This window comes from Convolutriloba macropyga, chromosome 1, assembly GCF_964194025.1.
Source record: "Convolutriloba macropyga chromosome 1, txConMacr16.3, whole genome shotgun sequence".
In the NCBI taxonomy this organism is placed as follows: Eukaryota; Metazoa; Xenacoelomorpha; order Acoela; family Convolutidae; genus Convolutriloba; species Convolutriloba macropyga.
Window position 1 is genome coordinate 2,178,659 of NC_134468.1, and position 19,465 is coordinate 2,198,123.

Below are 19,465 nucleotides of genomic sequence, written 5' to 3' on the forward strand. Positions count from 1 at the left end.
TCAGCTTAATGACCGTTACAGCCCATATTTCCAAGCCTTTTCGTGGTTGCCATATCCAAGCCATATATAGACCCTAAGGTAACTTGACTGACATATACCCTTCCTTGATATTTCTGACAAGAGATGCACAAATAATGCAAAGATGTCAAGGCAGATTTTTGTATAGGATATAATAATGATACATGAAAATCTGGGCAAGAGCGCGTGAGATAACTTTTTAATGACCTGTGTGGGACCATATATATTCTTCTTGGATATCATTACGTGTGAATTTACCAACAAAATTAGGCCCTTTTTACCGCATCAATTCAACAAAATGTATCTCTATACGTGTAATAATTGTTCCAATTTTTTTTTAAAATGGAGGAAATTATATTTGAGGCTGGTTTTTTTTCTTCAGTCAAATTTTCACTTTTTGACTGATGTCTATAGAATTTAAAAATATGTTTTCATGAGAGTTTCGTGTGTTTTCGACACTGGTCAATATTATGGTTCTTTTTGCTGTCTTTTCCACAAAGACCCTGTACCTAGAAGACCCAGTTAAAATCAAAAGAGAGCCAAGCAAATCATGCAATCCTTTTGCCAGTTTAATATTTTAAGTGTTTTTTAAAGTATTATAAATAAACTAATGGCTTCAACAGTGTGGCTTCGATAAATTGTTTGAATTTTTGAGTTTTTCCGTGTTTGCTGTTTTTGTCGTCCTATGATTCGGTATCAATAATAACATGCATAATTGGTTTCCTGATTAGTAGCAAATTGAAATATTTCTGTTTTTGATTGAACGCTTTTGGTTTGTTTGAGTTTTTGAAATAACTTCTTTTAAAAAAATCAGTGGATTGTTGAGCTTTGTCACTTTTATCCTACGTCCTTCAATTTTTCAGCTTGGTCTCTGTAACGATAGGTTGCATGCTCTTTCCAGTAAACCAAGATCCACACTTTATAATACTTTTGTCTCAACTAATGGTTTCTTGCCTTTGGTACTAAAATTACATTTTTACTAGAAGAGTGTGATTTTTCGATATTCACCATTGTTGCTTTATGTTTCTTTCCCGCATTATCACACTCTTGGGCTGGCCAATTGGCAGTGAAAAGTGCAAAATTAACAATTTTTTTAGTTTTCTGCATGCGTAGTCTATGGTTTTAACGGTTGCTGCACCGCGTTCTTGTTAAATTCCTTTATTTCGTTTTTGCCGCTATTTTTGCAGTAGTCTTACATATTAGGAAAAACGACAAGTATCATTTGCTTCCCATGACGTATAAATCAACCTTCCTAATGAGGCGAGTTGATACGAAGCAGTTTCAATCAGTTTTCAAAAAGAGAATTGTAGTTTTTAACTTGGCCCTCTTTGCTCTTCTTTGTCGGCCTGTCACCGGGCCGCATTATTGAGGGCTGTTTTATCTTATCCAATGAATAGCTAATAAAGTACAGGTTGTTTCTTTTTCATTTTGTTATTATGTGTCTTTTTAAAAATAGATATTAAGTTTTTAGTCGTAAATTATGTTTGCTATTTTTTTTGTGTGTCTTGTCCAGTACTCTCATTGTGGGCAAGTCTGATCGGCTCTCTAATCCAGCATTATTTTTTCACCTAATTGTTTGTTGAAGGATATGTGATTTTTTGAACTTTTTCTTTTTATTCCTCATTTGGTAGAAAATTAAATCAAAACGTCGATGAGCGGGGTTGGAACATAATGTTCAAACACACATTACCGAGCCTCCTTGTTTTTAGAAAGTGTCACTCAAATTTCAAATTAGAAGTTACCGATGGTGTTATAAATTCTATTGTCACTTTTAAATTAAAACTGATTTTAAAATGCCTTTTATTTCGTAGGCGTGTAATAGCTCTAAGGTTCGTCGACAAAATGGCATAGACTAACAAAGCAGATATAGACATTTATCAGCTTAATGGCCGTTACAGCCCCAATTTCCAAGCCTTTTCGTGATTGCCATATCCAAGCCATATATAGATCCTAAGGTAACTTGACTGACACATACCCTACCTTAGGATATTTCTGACAAGGGATGCACAAATAATGCAAAGATGTCAAGGCAGATTTTTGTATAGGGTATAATAATGATACATGAAAATCTGGGCAAGAGCGCGTGAAATAACTTTTAATGGCCTGTGTGGGACCGTATATATGGTTGTTGGATATCATTACGGGTGAATTTACCAACAAAATTAGGCCCATTTTACCGCTTCAATTCCACAAATTGTATCTCTATACGTGTAATAACTGTTCCAATTGTTTTTTAAAATTGGTGAATTATATGCGAGGCTAGTTTTCTTTCTTCAGTCAATTTTTCACTTTTTGACTGATGTCTATAGAACTTAAAAATATGTTTTCATGAGAGTTTCGTGTGTTTTCGATACTGGTCAATATTATGGTTCTTTTTGCTGTCTTTTCCACAAAGACCCTGTACCTAGAAGACCCAGTTAAAATCAAAAGAGAGCCAAGCAAATCATGCAATCCTTTTGCCAGTTTAATATTTTAAGTGTTTTTTAAAGTATTATAAATAAACTAATGGCTTCAACAGTGTGGCTTCGATAAATTGTTTGAATTTTTGAGTTTTTCCGTGTTTGCTGTTTTTGTCGTTCTATGATTCGGTCTCAATAATAACATGCATAGCTGGTTTCCTGATTAGTAGCAAAATTGATATGTTTCTGTTTAAGATTGAACGCTTTTGGTTTGTTTGAGTTTTCGAAAATACTTCTTTTAAAAAAATCAGTGGATTTTTGAGCTTTGTCACTTGTATCCTACTTCCTTCAATTTTTTAGCTTGGTCTCTGTAACGACAGGTTGCATGCTCTTTCCAGTAAACCAAGATCCAAACTTTATAATACTTTTGTCTCAACTAATGGTTTCTTGCCTTTGGTACTATTAGAAATTACATTTTTACTAGAAGAGTGTGATTTTTCGATATTTACCATTCTTGCTTTTTGTTTCTTTCCCGCATTATCACATTCTTGGGCTAGCCAATTGGCAGTGAAAAGTGCAAAATTAACAATTTTTAGTTTTCTGCATGCGTAGTCTATGGTTTTAACGGTTGCTGCACCGCGTTCTTGTTAAAGCGTTCTTGTCCGCGTTTATTTCGTTTTGGCCGCTACTTTTGCAGTCGTCTGACATATTAGGAAAAACGACAAGTATCAATTGCTTCCCATGACGTATAAATCAACCTTCCTAATGAGGCGAGTTGATACGAAGCAGTTTCAATCAGTTTTCAAAAAAAGAATTGTAGTTTTGAACTTGGCCCTTTTTGCTCTTCTTTGTCGGCCTGTCACCGGGTCGCATTATTGAGAGCTGTTTTATCTTATCCAATAAATAGCTAATAAAGTACAGGTTGTTTTTTTTTCATTTTGTTATTATGTGTCTTTTTAAATATAGGTATTGAGTTTTAGTCGTAATTTATGTTTGCTATTATTTGTTTTTTTTTGTGTGTCTTGTCCAGTACTCTCATTGATGGCAAGTCTGATCGGCTTTCTAATCCAGCATTATTTTTTCACCTAATTGTTTGTTGAAAGATATGTGATTTTTTGAACTTTTTATTTTTATTCCTCATTTGGTAGAAAATTAAATCAAATTGTCGATGAGCGGGGTCGGAACATAATGTGCAAATACACATTACCGAGCCTCCTTGTTTTTAGAAAGTGTCACTCAAATTTTAAATTAGAAGTTACCGATGGTGTTATAAGTTCTATTGTCACTTATAAATTAAAACTGATTTTAAAATGCCTTTTATTTCGTAGGTGTGTAATAGCTTTAAGGTTCGTAGACAAAATGGCATAGAGTAACAAAGCAGATATAGGCCTTTATCAGCTTAGCTTAATGACCGTTACAGCCCCAATTTCCAAGCCTTGTCGTGGTTGCCATATACAAGCCATATATAGACCCTAAGGTGCCCCCTCCCATTGGTTAAGTGCGCAAGCAACACAAAACCGCCGGTCATTAGTCTCCAGACCTTCGAGGTTGGCATAGATCAAGAAGGATGACTCCCGCTAGGGGGCGTTGGAGGAACCACAATGTGGGGCCCCCATACGGGTTAGAGGTACTTCGGGCCATAGGGCCTCTAGTCCCTTTTTCACCAATCGGGCAGTTCTTGGTGTACGACCATCTGTGTTTGGTCGAGCAGTGGTTCTTAACACTTTTGATGAGCGTATATGTCCTGGGACATAGCGGGCACTGAAATTCCGCCTCATCTTCTTGTTGTCTCTGTGTGTTCCCACTCAGTTCAGTGCTCTGTGGTTCTGCTTTTGATTCCTCAGTGACATTGTTACTTTCAACTATTGTGCACTGAGGGTGCGATTTTTTCACGTGGTCAAGCCACCATCTGATTTGCTTGTATGTCATTCTGCAGCCCGTAGCTGGACATACCATTGGCGCATTTGTGGGTATATTTGCTTGGAAAGGAGTCATATCCAATCCTTCGCCACTTTCAGAGCGGTCGTTTCTCAGATGTCTTCGCATCTCTTTTATTGTTGCAAAGTGCCTTGCACAATTTCCAATCTCACAAGCAACAATTTGTTCTCTCGTGCCCACTGATTTCACTTGAGTATTTGTGTTCGACGAATACTCTATATTTGATGGATTTCTTATCCATTCTTCAGTATCTCTTACACAGAGTCTCTCTAGATCAAGTTTGAGTGCACGTATCCAATCTTTGGAGTACGTGTTTCTCCTTCGCGTTATGAACTCATCATCTTGCAGTTTCTTGAGACTCAGCCAAAGCTTCGCTCTTCTTACTGCGAGTTCTATCTTGATGTCTCTCAGAGGGACTTTCAGTGCAAGGACTTCAGATGAGTAAGTTTTCTTGCTGCATGTCTTAAGGACCATTCGACGGGCTTTGTTGAGAACAGCACCCATTTTGTCGATGTCCTTCTCTCGCGTTATGGCTGTTTCCAGCCCATACAGCAGTACTGGCTTGACGCACATTTCAATTAGCCGACATTTAGTTCTCATTGTGAGAGTAGAGCTGACTAGCGCAGGTCTCATTTTCACGATAGCTATTCTAGCTTTAGTGCAGTTACTCTTCACAGCGGCCTCATTATCAGATTGGCCATTTAGTATCGAACCCAGATACTTAAACTCAGTGACTTCTTTCAGTCTTTTGCTCTGGAGGGTGACATTACATGCTTTTTCCATGTTTAATGTCATTACTTCTGTCTTTGGAAATGAAATTTCCATGCCGGCTTTCTCCACCTCCAGACTGAGTTTATTCAATTTGCTCACTTTTTCCTAGTATCACTAGGTCATCTGCATACGCCAGATGATCTTTTTGGGCTAGACTCTTTTTGCAGACAATATCAAATATTAAGCTAAATATTTGTGGACCGATGACACATCCTTGTCTGACCCCTCTTTCTAATTTGAATTTGATCTTTGAGTCTAGCTCCCCGTGAGCATTTTCATGTATTTGCCATATTAGGCTTCTGAGGGGGTTTTCAACTTCGAAAGCTTTCAGAGATGTCATCATGGCTTCTCTATCAACCGAGTCAAAAGCTTTGACAAGGTCGATGAAGACCATCACTAATTCTTCTCCAGATTCTCTAGAGTCTTGGATGACTTCTCTCAATCCCCAGACTGCTTGCAGAGTGCTTCTTCCCTTTCTGAAGCCAAACTGAAACCTGTCCAGTTTGTGATCTGTTCTCGATTCAACTCTGCTTTTGATAATTTTGCATAGAAGCTTTCCTTCGGCTTCAAGCATAAATAAGGACCGATAGTTGTTCGGGTCTGTCTTCAGCCCTTTCTTGAACAAACGAACGACTTTCGCGTCCTTATATTCCTGGGGTACTTTCGTTCTTTCTGCCCAGATGCTTTGGAACCCTTTTGTGAGAAGAGGACTCAACTCCTTCTCAAGCGCTTTCAGCATTTCTGGGACAATGCCACTTTTCCCAGGTGCTTTCCCAGATTTCAGGGTTCTTAAGGTTGTTCTAACCTCGGCCTCATTGGGCTCTTTGCAGAAGTCTTCAGAACTATTTGGTTCCTTCGAGAGGGCTTCCAGCACCGTGGCATTTTGAGTCAGTCGTTGCTTGAACAACTTCTGATAATGATCTTGAAACTGACTTTTGCTGGGGCCGCTCATTTTCTTGTTACGCTCGAACCAGGTTACCCTGTAAGTTCGTAACGTCTCTTTCAAGATTTTATAGGCCATTCTGGTTTCATTATCATCAAGCTGTTTTTCAAACCTTTTAAGGTTTGTCTCGACTGCTCTTTCTTTGCATTCAGAGGTGATTCTTTTCACTTCTCTGTTCAATTTATCTCGTTCGATCTTTCTGCTCTCTGATCTCTCAGAAAGGTACAGCTTATGAGCTACCTTTCTCTTTCGAAGTGTTTCCACTTTGCTCGGCGTTAGCTGAGCAGCCCAGCAGTCAGTTTTTATCAACAGAGTCTCTTCAGCGAGCTCATGCTTGTTGATTACTTCTGTTAACACATTAGTTACAGTGTTAACTTTTCTAAGATTCAAGATCTTAGTTCTGAGAGCATTTTTCAGCTTTTCAAGCTCAGGAGCTGATCGAAGGATAGAATAGCATTTGCTACGCACATCATTCAGCAGCTTTTGCGCTTTCGCAGATTTCCTTGGATTCTTTTTTGGCCATTTTTCAATGCATACTATCAGCATTGCATGATCGGAGTCCAGACTATCCTCCCAAGAGCTTCTCACGTCTCTTACTCTGAGATGTTTTGCTGCCGACAACTTCGTCAGTGCATAATCTTTCAGAGACAGCTCCTTTGTTCTCGGATGTCTCCATGTGCACTTCCGCACATCAGACTTCAAGAAGAAAGTATTTTCAACTCTCAACTTCTGTTCAGTCACAAATTCAGCAAGGAGCAAACCATTCCGGCTACTCTCATCACTTGCTGCTGCCTTCCCGATCTGTCTTGGCAGATGGTCATTCAGATCTAGGCCAATCGCTGCATTAAGGTCTCCCAAAATGAGCATCTTTTCATAATAGATCTGGTCTGAACTCCGAGTGCATTCCGCCAATTCCTTTAAGTATGCTGCATACTCACTTTCATCAGCATTTTCAGTCGGGGCATAGGTAACAACCAATTTCAATCTTGCACCCGCTGTTTCAATAAATGCTTTCGCATTTCTTTCCGAAACTGGTATGAATTTAATCATCTTCACCAGTTTTGTGTCGTATATCACACCGACACCAGCTGACGTTCTTTTTGCATCATATGTTACACCACTGTTGTTCAGTGTGTAGCCACCATATGTGCTTTCATCACAACCTCGAAGGTGTGTTTCATTTAGCGCGAACAGTCTAATTCGCCGCTTTTTCATTGTTTCAGTGAGCACGGAGATGACTCTCTCATTGCAAAGTGACTTGCAATTCCACTGACCTATTTTCATAATGTCGAGTGGTGAAGGCCCTACTATCCTCTTCCGATAGTCACCATGGCCGTGAGAACTGTTTAAGGTCCTCGAATCGCTCCCTTTTGCAGTCTGAACCTCAGCCTATTGGTGATGGAGGGTAACAGTGCTTAGGGAACCTTCAAATAGTGGGGGTAACAGTGCGCGAGGGCACCCCACTAAAAGCCAATAGCCGGTCCCAAGCCCGGATAAAGAGGGAGGGCTGCCCTGGATTGGTCTAGCAAGCCACCTTGGCGAGACACCAAAGCTAAAAATGGATCAAAGACCCTAAGGTAACTTGACTGACACATACCCTACCTTAGGATATTTCTGACAAGGGATGCACAAATAATGCAAAGATGTCATGGCAAATTCTTGTGTAGGGTATAATAGTGATACATGAAAATCTTGGCAGGAGAGCGCGTGAAATAACTTTTAATGGCCTATATATGGTTCTTGGATATCATTACGGGTGAACTTACCAACAAAATTAGGCCCATTTTACCGCTTCAATTGCACAAAATGTATCTCTATACGTGTAATAATTGTTCCAATATTTTTTTTAAAATTGGTGAATTATATGCGAGGCTAGTTTTTTTTCTTCAGTCAATTTTTCACTTTTTGACTGATGTCTATAGAACTTAAAAATATGTTTTCATGAGAGTTTCGTGTGTTTTCGATACTGGTCAATATTATGGTTCTTTTTGCTGTCTTTTCCACAAAGACCCTGTACCTAGAAGACCCAGTTAAAATCAAAAGAGAGCCAAGCAAATCATGCAATCCTTTTGCCAGTTTAATATTTTAAGTGTTTTTTAAAGTATTATAAATAAACTAATGGCTTCAACAGTGTGGCTTCGATAAATTGTTTGAATTTTTGAGTTTTTCCGTGTTTGCTGTTTTTGTCGTTCTATGATTCGGTCTCAATAATAACATGCATAACTGGTTTCCTGATTAGTAGCAAAATTGATATGTTTCTGTTTAAGATTGAACGCTTTTGGTTTGTTTGAGTTTTCGAAAATACTTCTTTTAAAAAAATCAGTGGATTTTTGAGCTTTGTCACTTGTATCCTACTTCCTTCAATTTTTTAGCTTGGTCTCTGTAACGACAGGTTGCATGCTCTTTCCAGTAAACCAAGATCCAAACTTTATAATACTTTTGTCTCAACTAATGGTTTCTTGCCTTTGGTACTATTAGAAATTACATTTTTATATACGCGAGGGAATATATACGCGAGGCTGGCTTTTTTCTTCAGCCAAAACTTCACTTTTTGTTTACGAATCGTAGAGATAAAGCAAAAACACCATTTTGTAGCCCTCAAGATCTAGTTTTGATTTTCATAAAAATTTTTTTGAAAACAGAACGCTTTAAAATTCCGACGGAAAAGTCGAAAAGCAAAAATCACTCTGAGAAGGTGTGGGGGGGACAGATCGCGTTGAAACTCAAGATAAAACAAACAACGCATAGATTTATAGTGAAATTAGTTAGGTTAATGGAAGTTTTTGGTCAGGTTTTCAGGAGTAATAAAGAGGACTTCAGGCAGTTTAGATCTATCAAAATAGCAAAAATCACCATTGATAGAGTATAACCTAAGCAGAAAAAATTCTCTTCTGAATTCTAGAGTTGTTTTCGCAGGAAATTCTTATAATTTTATCACAACTAACAAATTCAGTGTTTTAAAAACTGCGGAGACGCTAAAAAATCGTTTTCACAGAGTGAACATCAAATGAACCATTTTCAGTATAACAACTTCTTTTGTTGTATTGCTTATGTTGTCGGAGCAGACAGTTTGATCTGTGTTTCTGTGTTTCAGTTCTTCAAAAAATTATTAAGATTCCCTAAAATCTCTGAGAATCTCTAAAACTACTTCTAAGAGTGAAAAAGCCGTATTGTACATTCATTCTACAGAGTTGTGTGTGGTATCATTAGAAAGTATGTGAAGCGTAGAAGATATATTTAAAAAATGAATTTCTCTTTTTTGCGAGAAGTTACGGTGGTTTTAATTTTTAAAACATTGGGCCAACTTCCGTTGATTCGTTCACTTTTTCAAAACTTTGTCTGTCTGCTTTAGAAATTGAATTAGTTTTTCATAAGTTCAAGTTTTAACAATATTCTAAATTGTTTTGATTTAGAAATAAAAGCGCAAACTTGCTTGAAACAAAAATTTAGCTAAAATTCAGCCTAAAAATTTGGCATTTTAGTATATTTTCGTTGACAACTGGCAATTAGTATGCTTATTTAGCCGTCTTTGACCCAATTGACTGGTAGTGAAGACACGAAAATTGCTAAGACAATCATTGTTTTCGCAGATGAGCGATATTTGAGCTCTAGTTCCTATGAAAGTGTTCCGGAATTAACATTTCGACGGGCTTTCGCTAATTTATGTCGGTTTTTATCTGAAATGTGCCTTTTTTTAAAATATTTAAAACATTTCTTTGGCTACAGAATTTGTTCAGTAGTTATTCGGTTAAATGACTTCTTTAATAGCCCCGAGGTAATCGCAAGGCTATTTTTGGTCTCACCGTTGATTTTTGAAACAAAAAGAAGAACTGGATTGACTTTTGACCTGGTCCGCTTTTTATTATTTTTTGCAGTTTTGCTTGTCCAAGTAGAAATATTTCTGTTTTCATTTGTTGAATTTAAATTAATGAAAACCTCCTTGTATGTTAATATGGGCCAATTGAATAATTTTTTCTCTTTTCTGTCTAAAGTTCAATGTTTTTATGGCTCACAAAAGTGTTTTTGCAAACTCCTAATAAATTCAAGAGTTTTGCCAGCACTTGTTGTTATGTTTTTAAGTCTCATGACGGTTTTTTTGGAATAAAGAGGACTTCAGGCAGTTTAGATCTATCAAAATAGCAAAAATCACCTTTGATAAAGTAAAGTTGTTTTCGCAAAAATTCTTATAATTTCATTACAACTAACACTTTCAGTGTTTTAAAAATTGCGGAGACGCTAAAAATCGTTTTCACGGAGTGAACATCAAATGAGCCATTTTCAGTATAACCACTTCTTTTGTTGTAGTGCTTATGTTGTCGGAGCAGACGCTTTGATCCAGGCTTCTCCAGTGAAATGCAATACACAAGAACTTGAGGGTCAGAGGGTGTAATAATCGCCAGGTTATAAACTTCATTCGAAATATTTCTAATTTTCATGATAAATAGAAAAGTTTTTAAATTTTCTGTACTTTGAAGTTGAACTTCGAATTGATCTTTTCCAGACTAAGGGTGTTTCTGTAAGATGACAAACTAAATAGCTTATTGATTGTGAAATTCCTCAGATAAAAAGCGATGATTGTTTGTGAAAGATGGAAAAAGCTTCTTTTGTGTTTCAGTTCTTGAAAAAATTATTAAGATTCCCCATTCTCTAAAACTACTTCTAAGAGTGAAAAGGCCGTATTGTACATTCATTCTACAGAGTTGAGTGTGGTATCATTAGAAAGTATGTGAAGCGTAGAAGATATATTTAAAAAATGAAATTCTCTTTTGCGAGAAGTTACGGTGGTTTTAATTTTTAAAACATCGGGCCAACTTCCGTTGATTCGTTCACTATTTCAAAACTTTGTCTGTCTGCTTTAGAGTTTGAATTAGTTTTTCATAAGTTCAAGTTTTAACAATATTCTAAATTGTTTTGGTTTAGACATAAAAGCGCAAACTTGCTTGAAACAAAAATTTTAGCTAAAATTCAGCCTAATATTTTGGCCTTTTAGTATATTTTCGTTGTCGGTTTTTATCTGAAATGTATCATTTATTGTTTGATATTTAAAACATTTCTTTGGCTACAGAATTTGTTCAGTAGTTATTCGGTTAAATGACTTCCTTAATAGCCCCGAGGTAATCGCAAGGCTATTTTTGGTCTCACCGTTGATTTTTGAAACAAAAAGAAGAACTGGATTGACTTTTGACCTGGTCCGCTTTTTATTATTTTTTGCAGTTTTGCTTGTCCAAGTAGAAATATTTCTGTTTTCATTTGTTGAATTTAAATTAATGAAAACCTCCTTGTATGTTAATATGGGCCAATTGAATAATTTTTTCTCTTTTCTGTCTAAAGTTCAATGTTTTTATGGCTCACAAAAGTGTTTTTGCAAACTCCTAATAAATTCAAGAGTTTTGCCAGCACTTGTTGTTATGTTTTTAAGTCTCATGACGGTTTTTTTGGAATAAAGAGGACTTCAGGCAGTTTAGATCTATCAAAATTCTTATAATTTCATTACAACTAACAATTTCAGTGGTTTAAAAACTGCGGAGACGCTAAAAAATCGTTTTCACGGAGTGAACATCAATTGAACCAATTTCAGTATACCAACTTCTTTTGTTGTATTGCTTATGTTGTCGGAGCAGACGGTTTGATCCAGGCGTCTCTAGTGAAATGCAATACAGAAGAACTTGAGGATCAGAGGTTGTGTTAATCGCCTGGTTAAAAACTTAATTCAAATTTTTTATAATTTTTTATGATAATTAGGAAAGTTTTTCATTTTTCTGTACTTTTAAGTTGGACTTCGAATTGATATTTTGCAGTCTAAGGGTGTTTCTGTAAAATGACAAACTAAATAGCTTATATTCTTCCTCAAATAAATTCCTCAAATAAAAATTCCTCAAATAAAAAGCGATGATTGTTTGTGAAAGATAGAAAAAAACTTCTTTTGTGTTTCAGTTCTCGAAAAAATTATTAAAATTCTCTTTTCTCCTTAGAGTGATTAAAAAAAGCTGTATTGTAAATATTACTGATAACAAATTTTTTTCAATTCTAAAAATTGAGATTCTTTTGGACATTTTTTAGCTATCCCTTACTTGGTAGACACAGGTAGAGGCAGAGTGCGAAAACTGTCAGAAATGTTAAAAATTACAAAATGAACTTTTTGCTACAAATTTCTGTTATAAGTTAAAAAGTATGGTTTTTTTTAAAAAAAATTATCTGGAAGCACAAGTGCGATTTGCTGGAAAAAAACGAGTTTGCCCGATATGCTTATAATTCATTGAACACCAACTTTAGAGAAAATTTTTTAAAAAATTGATTTCAAATTGTAATATTGTGATGTCTATTTTAATGTAACCGATAAAAAATACCTCAAATTGTCCACACATAGTTTTTCAAACAGAACAAAGAAGACAACAAGGAACTGTTCGAACCCTGGGAGACGATCAGTTGCAAAGCAGAAAGTTTTTTAAATTTAATTTTTTTGATGTCGTTTTCTGTATTTGAGTTTTTGTTTCTGCGTGCTCTTGTGTGAGTGTATGTATGTGTGTTCATGTATGCATTGTGAGTGTGTTTTATGTGTTTTAAGGGATAATGAGAGATTTAGTCTGAGATATTATTTCAAATGTAAGACAGTTATAGGTAGAGTGCAAGAACTGTAAGAAAAAAATCAGAAAAATTAATTAATTTTTGTTACAAATTGCGGTGTGAAATTTTTCGAAAACAAAAATGGTGTTTATTATTTAGGGCTGGTTACACAACTAAGTGTGTTTGATTTAGCCCAAACGATTTGGCCCATTATGCTCATGAGACACCAAAATGACAATATCTTTTAAACATAAACATAAAAAAGTTGATTTTAAATTTTAGTGTCAAGTTGGGTGGAAAAACTGTCAGAAAAAGGTTGAAAAAGTACGAATTGTTTCTTACAAATTGAGGCTTTAATTTTGTTCAAAGCCAAAATTTAATTTGATTTTCTAATCTCAATACGTTTGTGAGATTTTTCAAAAAGAATTTTTCTCATTATGCTCAAGAGACATCAAAAATAGCAAAATTTTTCTAATAATTTGAAAAAGTTCCATTTCAAAAAAACAGTCCAAAATTGCAATCACCGAAAAAATTATCTAAACTAATCCCTATCTAGTTATATAGAAAAAACAAGGAAAACCTAATTGTGAAATTCCTCAGATAAAAAGCGATGATTGTTTGTGAAAGATGGAACAAACTACTTTTGTGTTTCAGTTCTTGAAAAAATTATTAAGATTCCCCATTCTCTAAAACTACTTCTAAGAGTGAAAAGGCCGTATTGTACATTCATTCTACAGAGTTGAGTGTGGTATCATTAGAAAGTATGTGAAGCGTAGAAGATATATTTAAAAAATGAATTTCTCTTTTGCGAGAAGTTACGGTGGTTTTAATTTTTAAAACATCGGGCCAACTTCCGTTGATTCGTTCACTATTTCAAAACTTTGTCTGTCTGCTTTAGAGTTTGAATTAGTTTTTCATAAGTTCAAGTTTTAACAATATTCTAAATTGTTTTGGTTTAGAAATAAAAGCGCAAACTTGCTTGAAACAAAAATTTAGCTAAAATTCAGCCTAAAAATTTGGCATTTTAGTATATTTTCGTTGACAACTGGCAATTAGTATGCTTATTTAGCCGTCTTTGACCCAATTGACTGGCAGTGAAGACACGAAAATTGCTGAAACGATCATTGCTTCCGCAGATGAGCGATATTTGAGCTCTGGTTCCTATGAAAGTGTTCCGGAATTAACATTTCGGCGGGCTTTCGCTAATTTATGTCGGTTTTTATCTGAAATGTATCATTTATTTTTTGATATTTAAAACATTTCTTTGGCTACAGAATTTGTTCAGTAGTTATTCGGTTAAATGACTTGCTTAATAGCCCCGAGGTAATCGCAAGGCTATTTTTGGTCTCACCGTTGATTTTTGAAACAAAAAAAAGAACTGGATTGACTTTTGACCTGGTCCGCTTTTTATTGCTCTTTGCAGTTTTGCTTATCCAATTAGAAATATTTCTGTTTTCGTTTTTTGAATTTAAATTAAGTTATTTTTTGTTATTTTTTTAGGTCTCATGACAGTTTTTTTTGGAGTAAAGAGGAATTCAGGTAATTTAGATCTATCAAAATAGCAAAAATCACCTTTGATAAAGTATAACCTAAAGCAAAAAAAAATCTTTTCTGAAATCTAGAGTTTTTTTCGCAAAAAATATTTATAATTTCCTCACAACTAACAATTTCAGTCCATTTCAGCAACTAACAAAATCTCATGAAGGCTTCAAAAATTTTATTGTTCTGTTTTAATATCTATGGGGCTGTTTCAGAAACTATCTATTCCTTTCAGTTAATACGTAATGGTTTTTCATTACTACAACTCGATGATTTTCCAAAAAATAATTATTTTTTGATATATTGAGTTTTTGTCTATTTAGCTATTTCGGTAACCTTTGTGAGAATTAATGAATTTATTTGAGGAGCAGCAATATCAAGATTTTTTTTGTTCTTTTTGTGGATTTTCACAATTCAAAAAGTAATTGGGAGCTGTTTTTTGAAAAAAAGGATTCTGCCTAATTTTATATTCATTACAGACCAGAATCACTTCAAATTGCAGCTCAATTTTTTACTTTTTAAATTCAAGCGCTAATGAAGGTCAATGAGCGAACTTTAAGATTTCAGCGAAAAGCTCAATCTTTTTTCGTCTTAAACACTGTGTTGACGTAAAAATATGTGTCAGGCAAATTTGAGTAGTTCTTGCATTCGTTTTTAATTTGTTGTCGTTTTGAGCCTCAATAATGACTTGTCCAATAGTCAGTAAGAATGTGACCTATCTTCTGTGTTTTAGTTGAAAGCATATTGTTGTAAGTAGGTATGATTTAAAAATTTGTTTTAAAAAAATATCGTTTTTTTTCATTTTTCGCCTTTTTTGTCTAATCTGTCACCTTGTTGCGTTGTCTCTGAAGACCAAGAGATCAAAGCAAGTCAGTACGAAATTCTCTTTTATCGTTGTTTTATTCTTTAAATAAAGATTATTTGGCTTTGAAGCTGAGATCTTTTCTGATTTTTTGACATTTTCCAATTTTTGTGGTTCTTTTTCGATGTCTTGTTCGATTATCACATTAATAAAACGTCGCATATCACATCATATGAATGGCGTCGAATGAGCGCGCTATTGGTTTTATTCAAGGTTTTTAGTGAACATATTATGATTTTAAAGGATTCGTCACCGTTTTCTCGCAATAATTGACTTCACTTTTTGCCTGTATTTGTGTTTTTTATATTCCTACGAGAATCTGGATAATCAGTGTTCTGAATGATTTCATATGGAGGTATAATTGACCTCTTTGATGATTTCGGTTAAAAGCTGATGGTTTTCATGTCTATGAAATAAATTGTTTTCAAAAAGTAAAAACGTGTTTTTCAAATTTGCTTTTGTCGACATGTTATTTGTTCTCAATAAAGCCTGGTCCTGTGTCTTTTCTGTTGAATTGCAAGTCAATTTGTTTATTTTGGGTTTATTTGATACTATTCTGCCTTTGTTTTAAGCTTTTTTCAAAAAAAGAGACATTGAGTTTTGGTCCTAATTAAAGCTTGTTGTTTTTATTTGATTTTGTTGTGTGTCTTGTCTCCTAGTCTCCTTAATAGCAGGTATCATTGGCCCTCTAATTAGGCATTCTTTACTTTTTTTTAGTGGTTTGAGCTGAAATCAATTTTTAAATGGATACATCAATTGTTTTTGTACAATATATGAGTTTTGAAATTTTAGTCTAGTCCTCATTTGGTAGAGAATTAAGTCAAAATGTGATTAGGCTGGGTCGGAATATTACGTGCGAACACACAATACCAAGCCTGCTTCTTAATAATTATAAAGTATCTCTGTCCTTTGTCACTATATTCCACAAATTAGCGCATATTTATGAAAGTTAGCTGCGCTGGCTCGTAATGAAGACCCCCAAGGAAGTTCAACCCGGGAGGCTCTTATGGCTCGAAAGGCCGACAAACTATAAATACAATGATATTTACACTAACACAACATATGTCTTAGAACTTTCCATGTACACACCTGAACTTGAGCGGGTCTTTCTTGTCCTGTACAAGCATGCAGGATGGGTCGTTTTTGGGCCAGTCGTAGTATATGGCTGGCATGTAGCAGTCTGGTTTGGGTATGTCGCTGTTGAGATGGGCCACTGCTGCTGCCAGACCAGAACTCGCTCTCTGAAATCAATCTAGTCAAAGTTCCTATTTAGAATAATTTAATTGAATTAATTGTTGTTTCAGCGTAATCACAGACGAACCAGTTTCGGAAAAAACACGGAAAAAAAGCCCTCTTAATTTTAGAAAGGAAATAAACCCTACTTTATTTTTAACCAGCTGCGCATTTAGCGCGTTTAGCCATGCCTCGCGGGCCATGGCCATGCCTTAGCGGCTGGTGGAATTTGATATGAAACTATCTCAACCGAACAAATTATCACGACCAAAATTCAATTTTAAAATGGGGGTTTATTTCCTGTCTAAAATTATGTGTTTTCCCTCGGGGTTTCTTTCATAGACCCCAGAGGAACAGAATTACGCCCCAGTGGCTTGTTCTCAGCTGCATTTTTTTAAAAAATTTTCACCCCCATTTCAGTCTGTTCTTTTCATATTGAAAATATTGTTCGTAATTCATATAACTTTGCCTATATTTAACCCAATGCGCTCTCCCAGTGCGATAGTAACATATTTTAATACATTTATACTTTAATAGATCTTTCTTAGAGACAACAAACAAACGGCAGAAACGATATCATTATTCTTTTTCCGGAGAAATTACCGCGTCGACACCTGTAATCAGAGCTGGTGACCTGAAATCATGTGCTAGTGTGATGATGTTTTTTTTGACGAATCATAATCATAATACAAAAGTGTCCCTGAAAAGTTGTTATCCTACCCGTCGCTGAAAATTTCAAATACTCTTGATTCAGTGCCCCTCAGATACGGATCATATCGGCTCATTCTAACATTATTTTGTGCAAACTTGCAAAACTTTTTAATTATCCGAATAATGCTTCAAGGATCACAATCGTATTCCGTTGCCAGATTGCTTTGTAATTGATCGCATCGCAACGTATAAACGTTTTTTGCCTGTTCTGGGTGTTAAGTGAAGATATATAGGTAAATAATTAACCCTTCATCCCATTTTCACTTACTTTTCCCAGATTAGCTGTGATCTTGCATAATTTCACCCGATTCACTGCAAAATTACAAAAGAGCACGTTAATTCCTGAAATTATATACAAAATACATCATGAAGATAGTTTAGGTAATAAATAAATAATAAAGACAAATAATTATAAAAAAAAGACATTGAATTCCAAAATGTTACACACCATAAAAGTGTCAACAAAATGGCAATGTACAAATCCTAAAATACATAAAACAATAAAAATATATTTTACAACGTATGGAATATTGAAGTATTTAAGAAATATATTGGATATTAAGAAACTAAAAACAATGAAAATTTAAAAGAGTGCCTCAACAAATCTCTGTATTCCAATGCTTTTGGGTCCTTCAGATACTCCTTGAAATAGAACTCCTTCAGAAAACCTTTGATGTTTTTAACCTTATCGAGATTTTGTCTTTGTTCATATGGAACTTCATTGTACAATTTCATGGCTTGCAGCCCTCAATGATTTATTGAGGAATTCCGAACTACTTTTCATAGCCGGATAAATTTTTCCTGTTCTCGCATTCTGGTTGCAATTGGAAGTTTGCAATACATTGTTGTTGCTAAAAACTGGCAACACATTCCTAAAATATTTCAAGAAAAATACCATGCATCGGTATTTGAGAAGGAATTCAACAGTCATGACTCTACTTTTTATTTTAAATCAGTCGAGCGATCATATTTCTTTCCCCAATTAAATTGTTTTTCTAAAGTTATGAGATTTTTTCTGATACCAACGAGCATAAGAGATGAGTATTGAACGTGACTTAAAACAAGCGCGTTCAAGAGTGTTAATCTAGTTTTTACAGGAAAACGATTCCTTATATCTTTCAATATTTTGATGCTGCACGCCATTTTGGATAGTATTCTTTTGATCTCTTCTTTAAAGTTTAAATTGTTGTCAAATATTATGCCTAGATATCTTACCAACGACGATTCTCCTATGTTCACACCGTTAACTTTGAGATATGATGGAGTTCGTTCTTTTTTTAATGGAGCAAACACGATATATTCTGTCTTCTTGTTGTTCATCATTATTGATCTGATTGGAAGTAATAACACAATTCTTCAATATTTTTTTCCAACTAACTTCTGGCTACATTTTCATTAGTATGAGAAGAATAGAGGAAAGTGTCATCAGCGTACTGGATTACTTGACAATTGTCATTGTCAATAGTTCTATGAAGATAATTCACATAAATGTTCAACAATAATGGTCCTAAAACTGTGCCTTGTGGCACTCCTCTGTTAGTAAAATCCAGTCGGACTCATTTCCTGAGAAAACTACTTTTTGAGTTCTATCTTTGAAATAGGATCTAATCAATTGTGTAGATGTTCCGTCGAATCATAAACATTTCAATTTTTCTATTAGTATTTCTTGTGAGATTGAGTCAAATGCTAATCCAAATTGTTCAGGTGAAAGCAACTTATTTGAGAACAAATAGTCATTATTTTGGTTCCTTATAACTTGCTCAAAAGGTTTTGCTAATGCACCGGTTACTGATATTGGACGATAGTTAGTGGGATCTTCTGTGTTTCCTTTTTTATAAAGAGGTGAGACCAAAGCTTTTTGAGGTCAGTCGGAAACGAAGACTCAGATATAAACTCAATTAACAGAAAACAGAGAGGATCCGCAAGGACCGATTGGGCATCTTTCAACGCCCATGAGGGAGTTTTTGAAGGACCCGAAGGTTTGTTCACATTCAAACATTTTATCAAATCATGGACTTCTTTACAAGTAACATGTTTGCAAACAAACCGATTTGCATTTCCCGTATCAGCTGAGAACAATGTTTCATCAAATTTTTTTCTTTCGCCAAAGTATTTCCCCAACACAGAAAACTTGAAGTTCAAAAGGTTTGCGATGTCTTTTCCGTTCTTAATAAGCTCACCGAAGCTGTTACGCAGAGTGTCTCTTACAATTCGTTGTTTTTCCTTGTTCCCAACTTCCTGTATAAAATTGCAGCGACTTTTTTCTGTGTTCAGAGCAATGACGTCTTTTAACAAGGAAGCTTCATTTTCTGATTTGAAATTTTTTCCAGTTAGGAATTTATTTCTATCCAGAACAATTTTCGGTATCTCATTCCTCACAAAACAAAGTTTCAATGGTGCATGCACATTTATTGCTTGCTCGACTATGATACAAAATTGGAACATCATTTCGTTATTATTTGGTGACATCCAGAAAAGACTCCAATC

General features: G+C 35.1%; 1 protein-coding gene across 2 annotated transcripts in view; it reads right to left on the reverse strand.

Moving 5' to 3' along the window:
• Positions 1-19,465, reverse strand: part of LOC142357385 (short transient receptor potential channel 5-like) — a 72,329-nt gene that overhangs the window by 13,158 nt on the left and 39,706 nt on the right. For both annotated transcript variants that reach the window (XM_075409112.1, XM_075409061.1), the window contains exon 15: positions 16,124-16,275. In XM_075409112.1, coding sequence (XP_075265227.1) covers positions 16,124-16,275 — 152 coding nt within the window. The remainder of the gene's footprint in view (positions 1-16,123; positions 16,276-19,465) is intronic.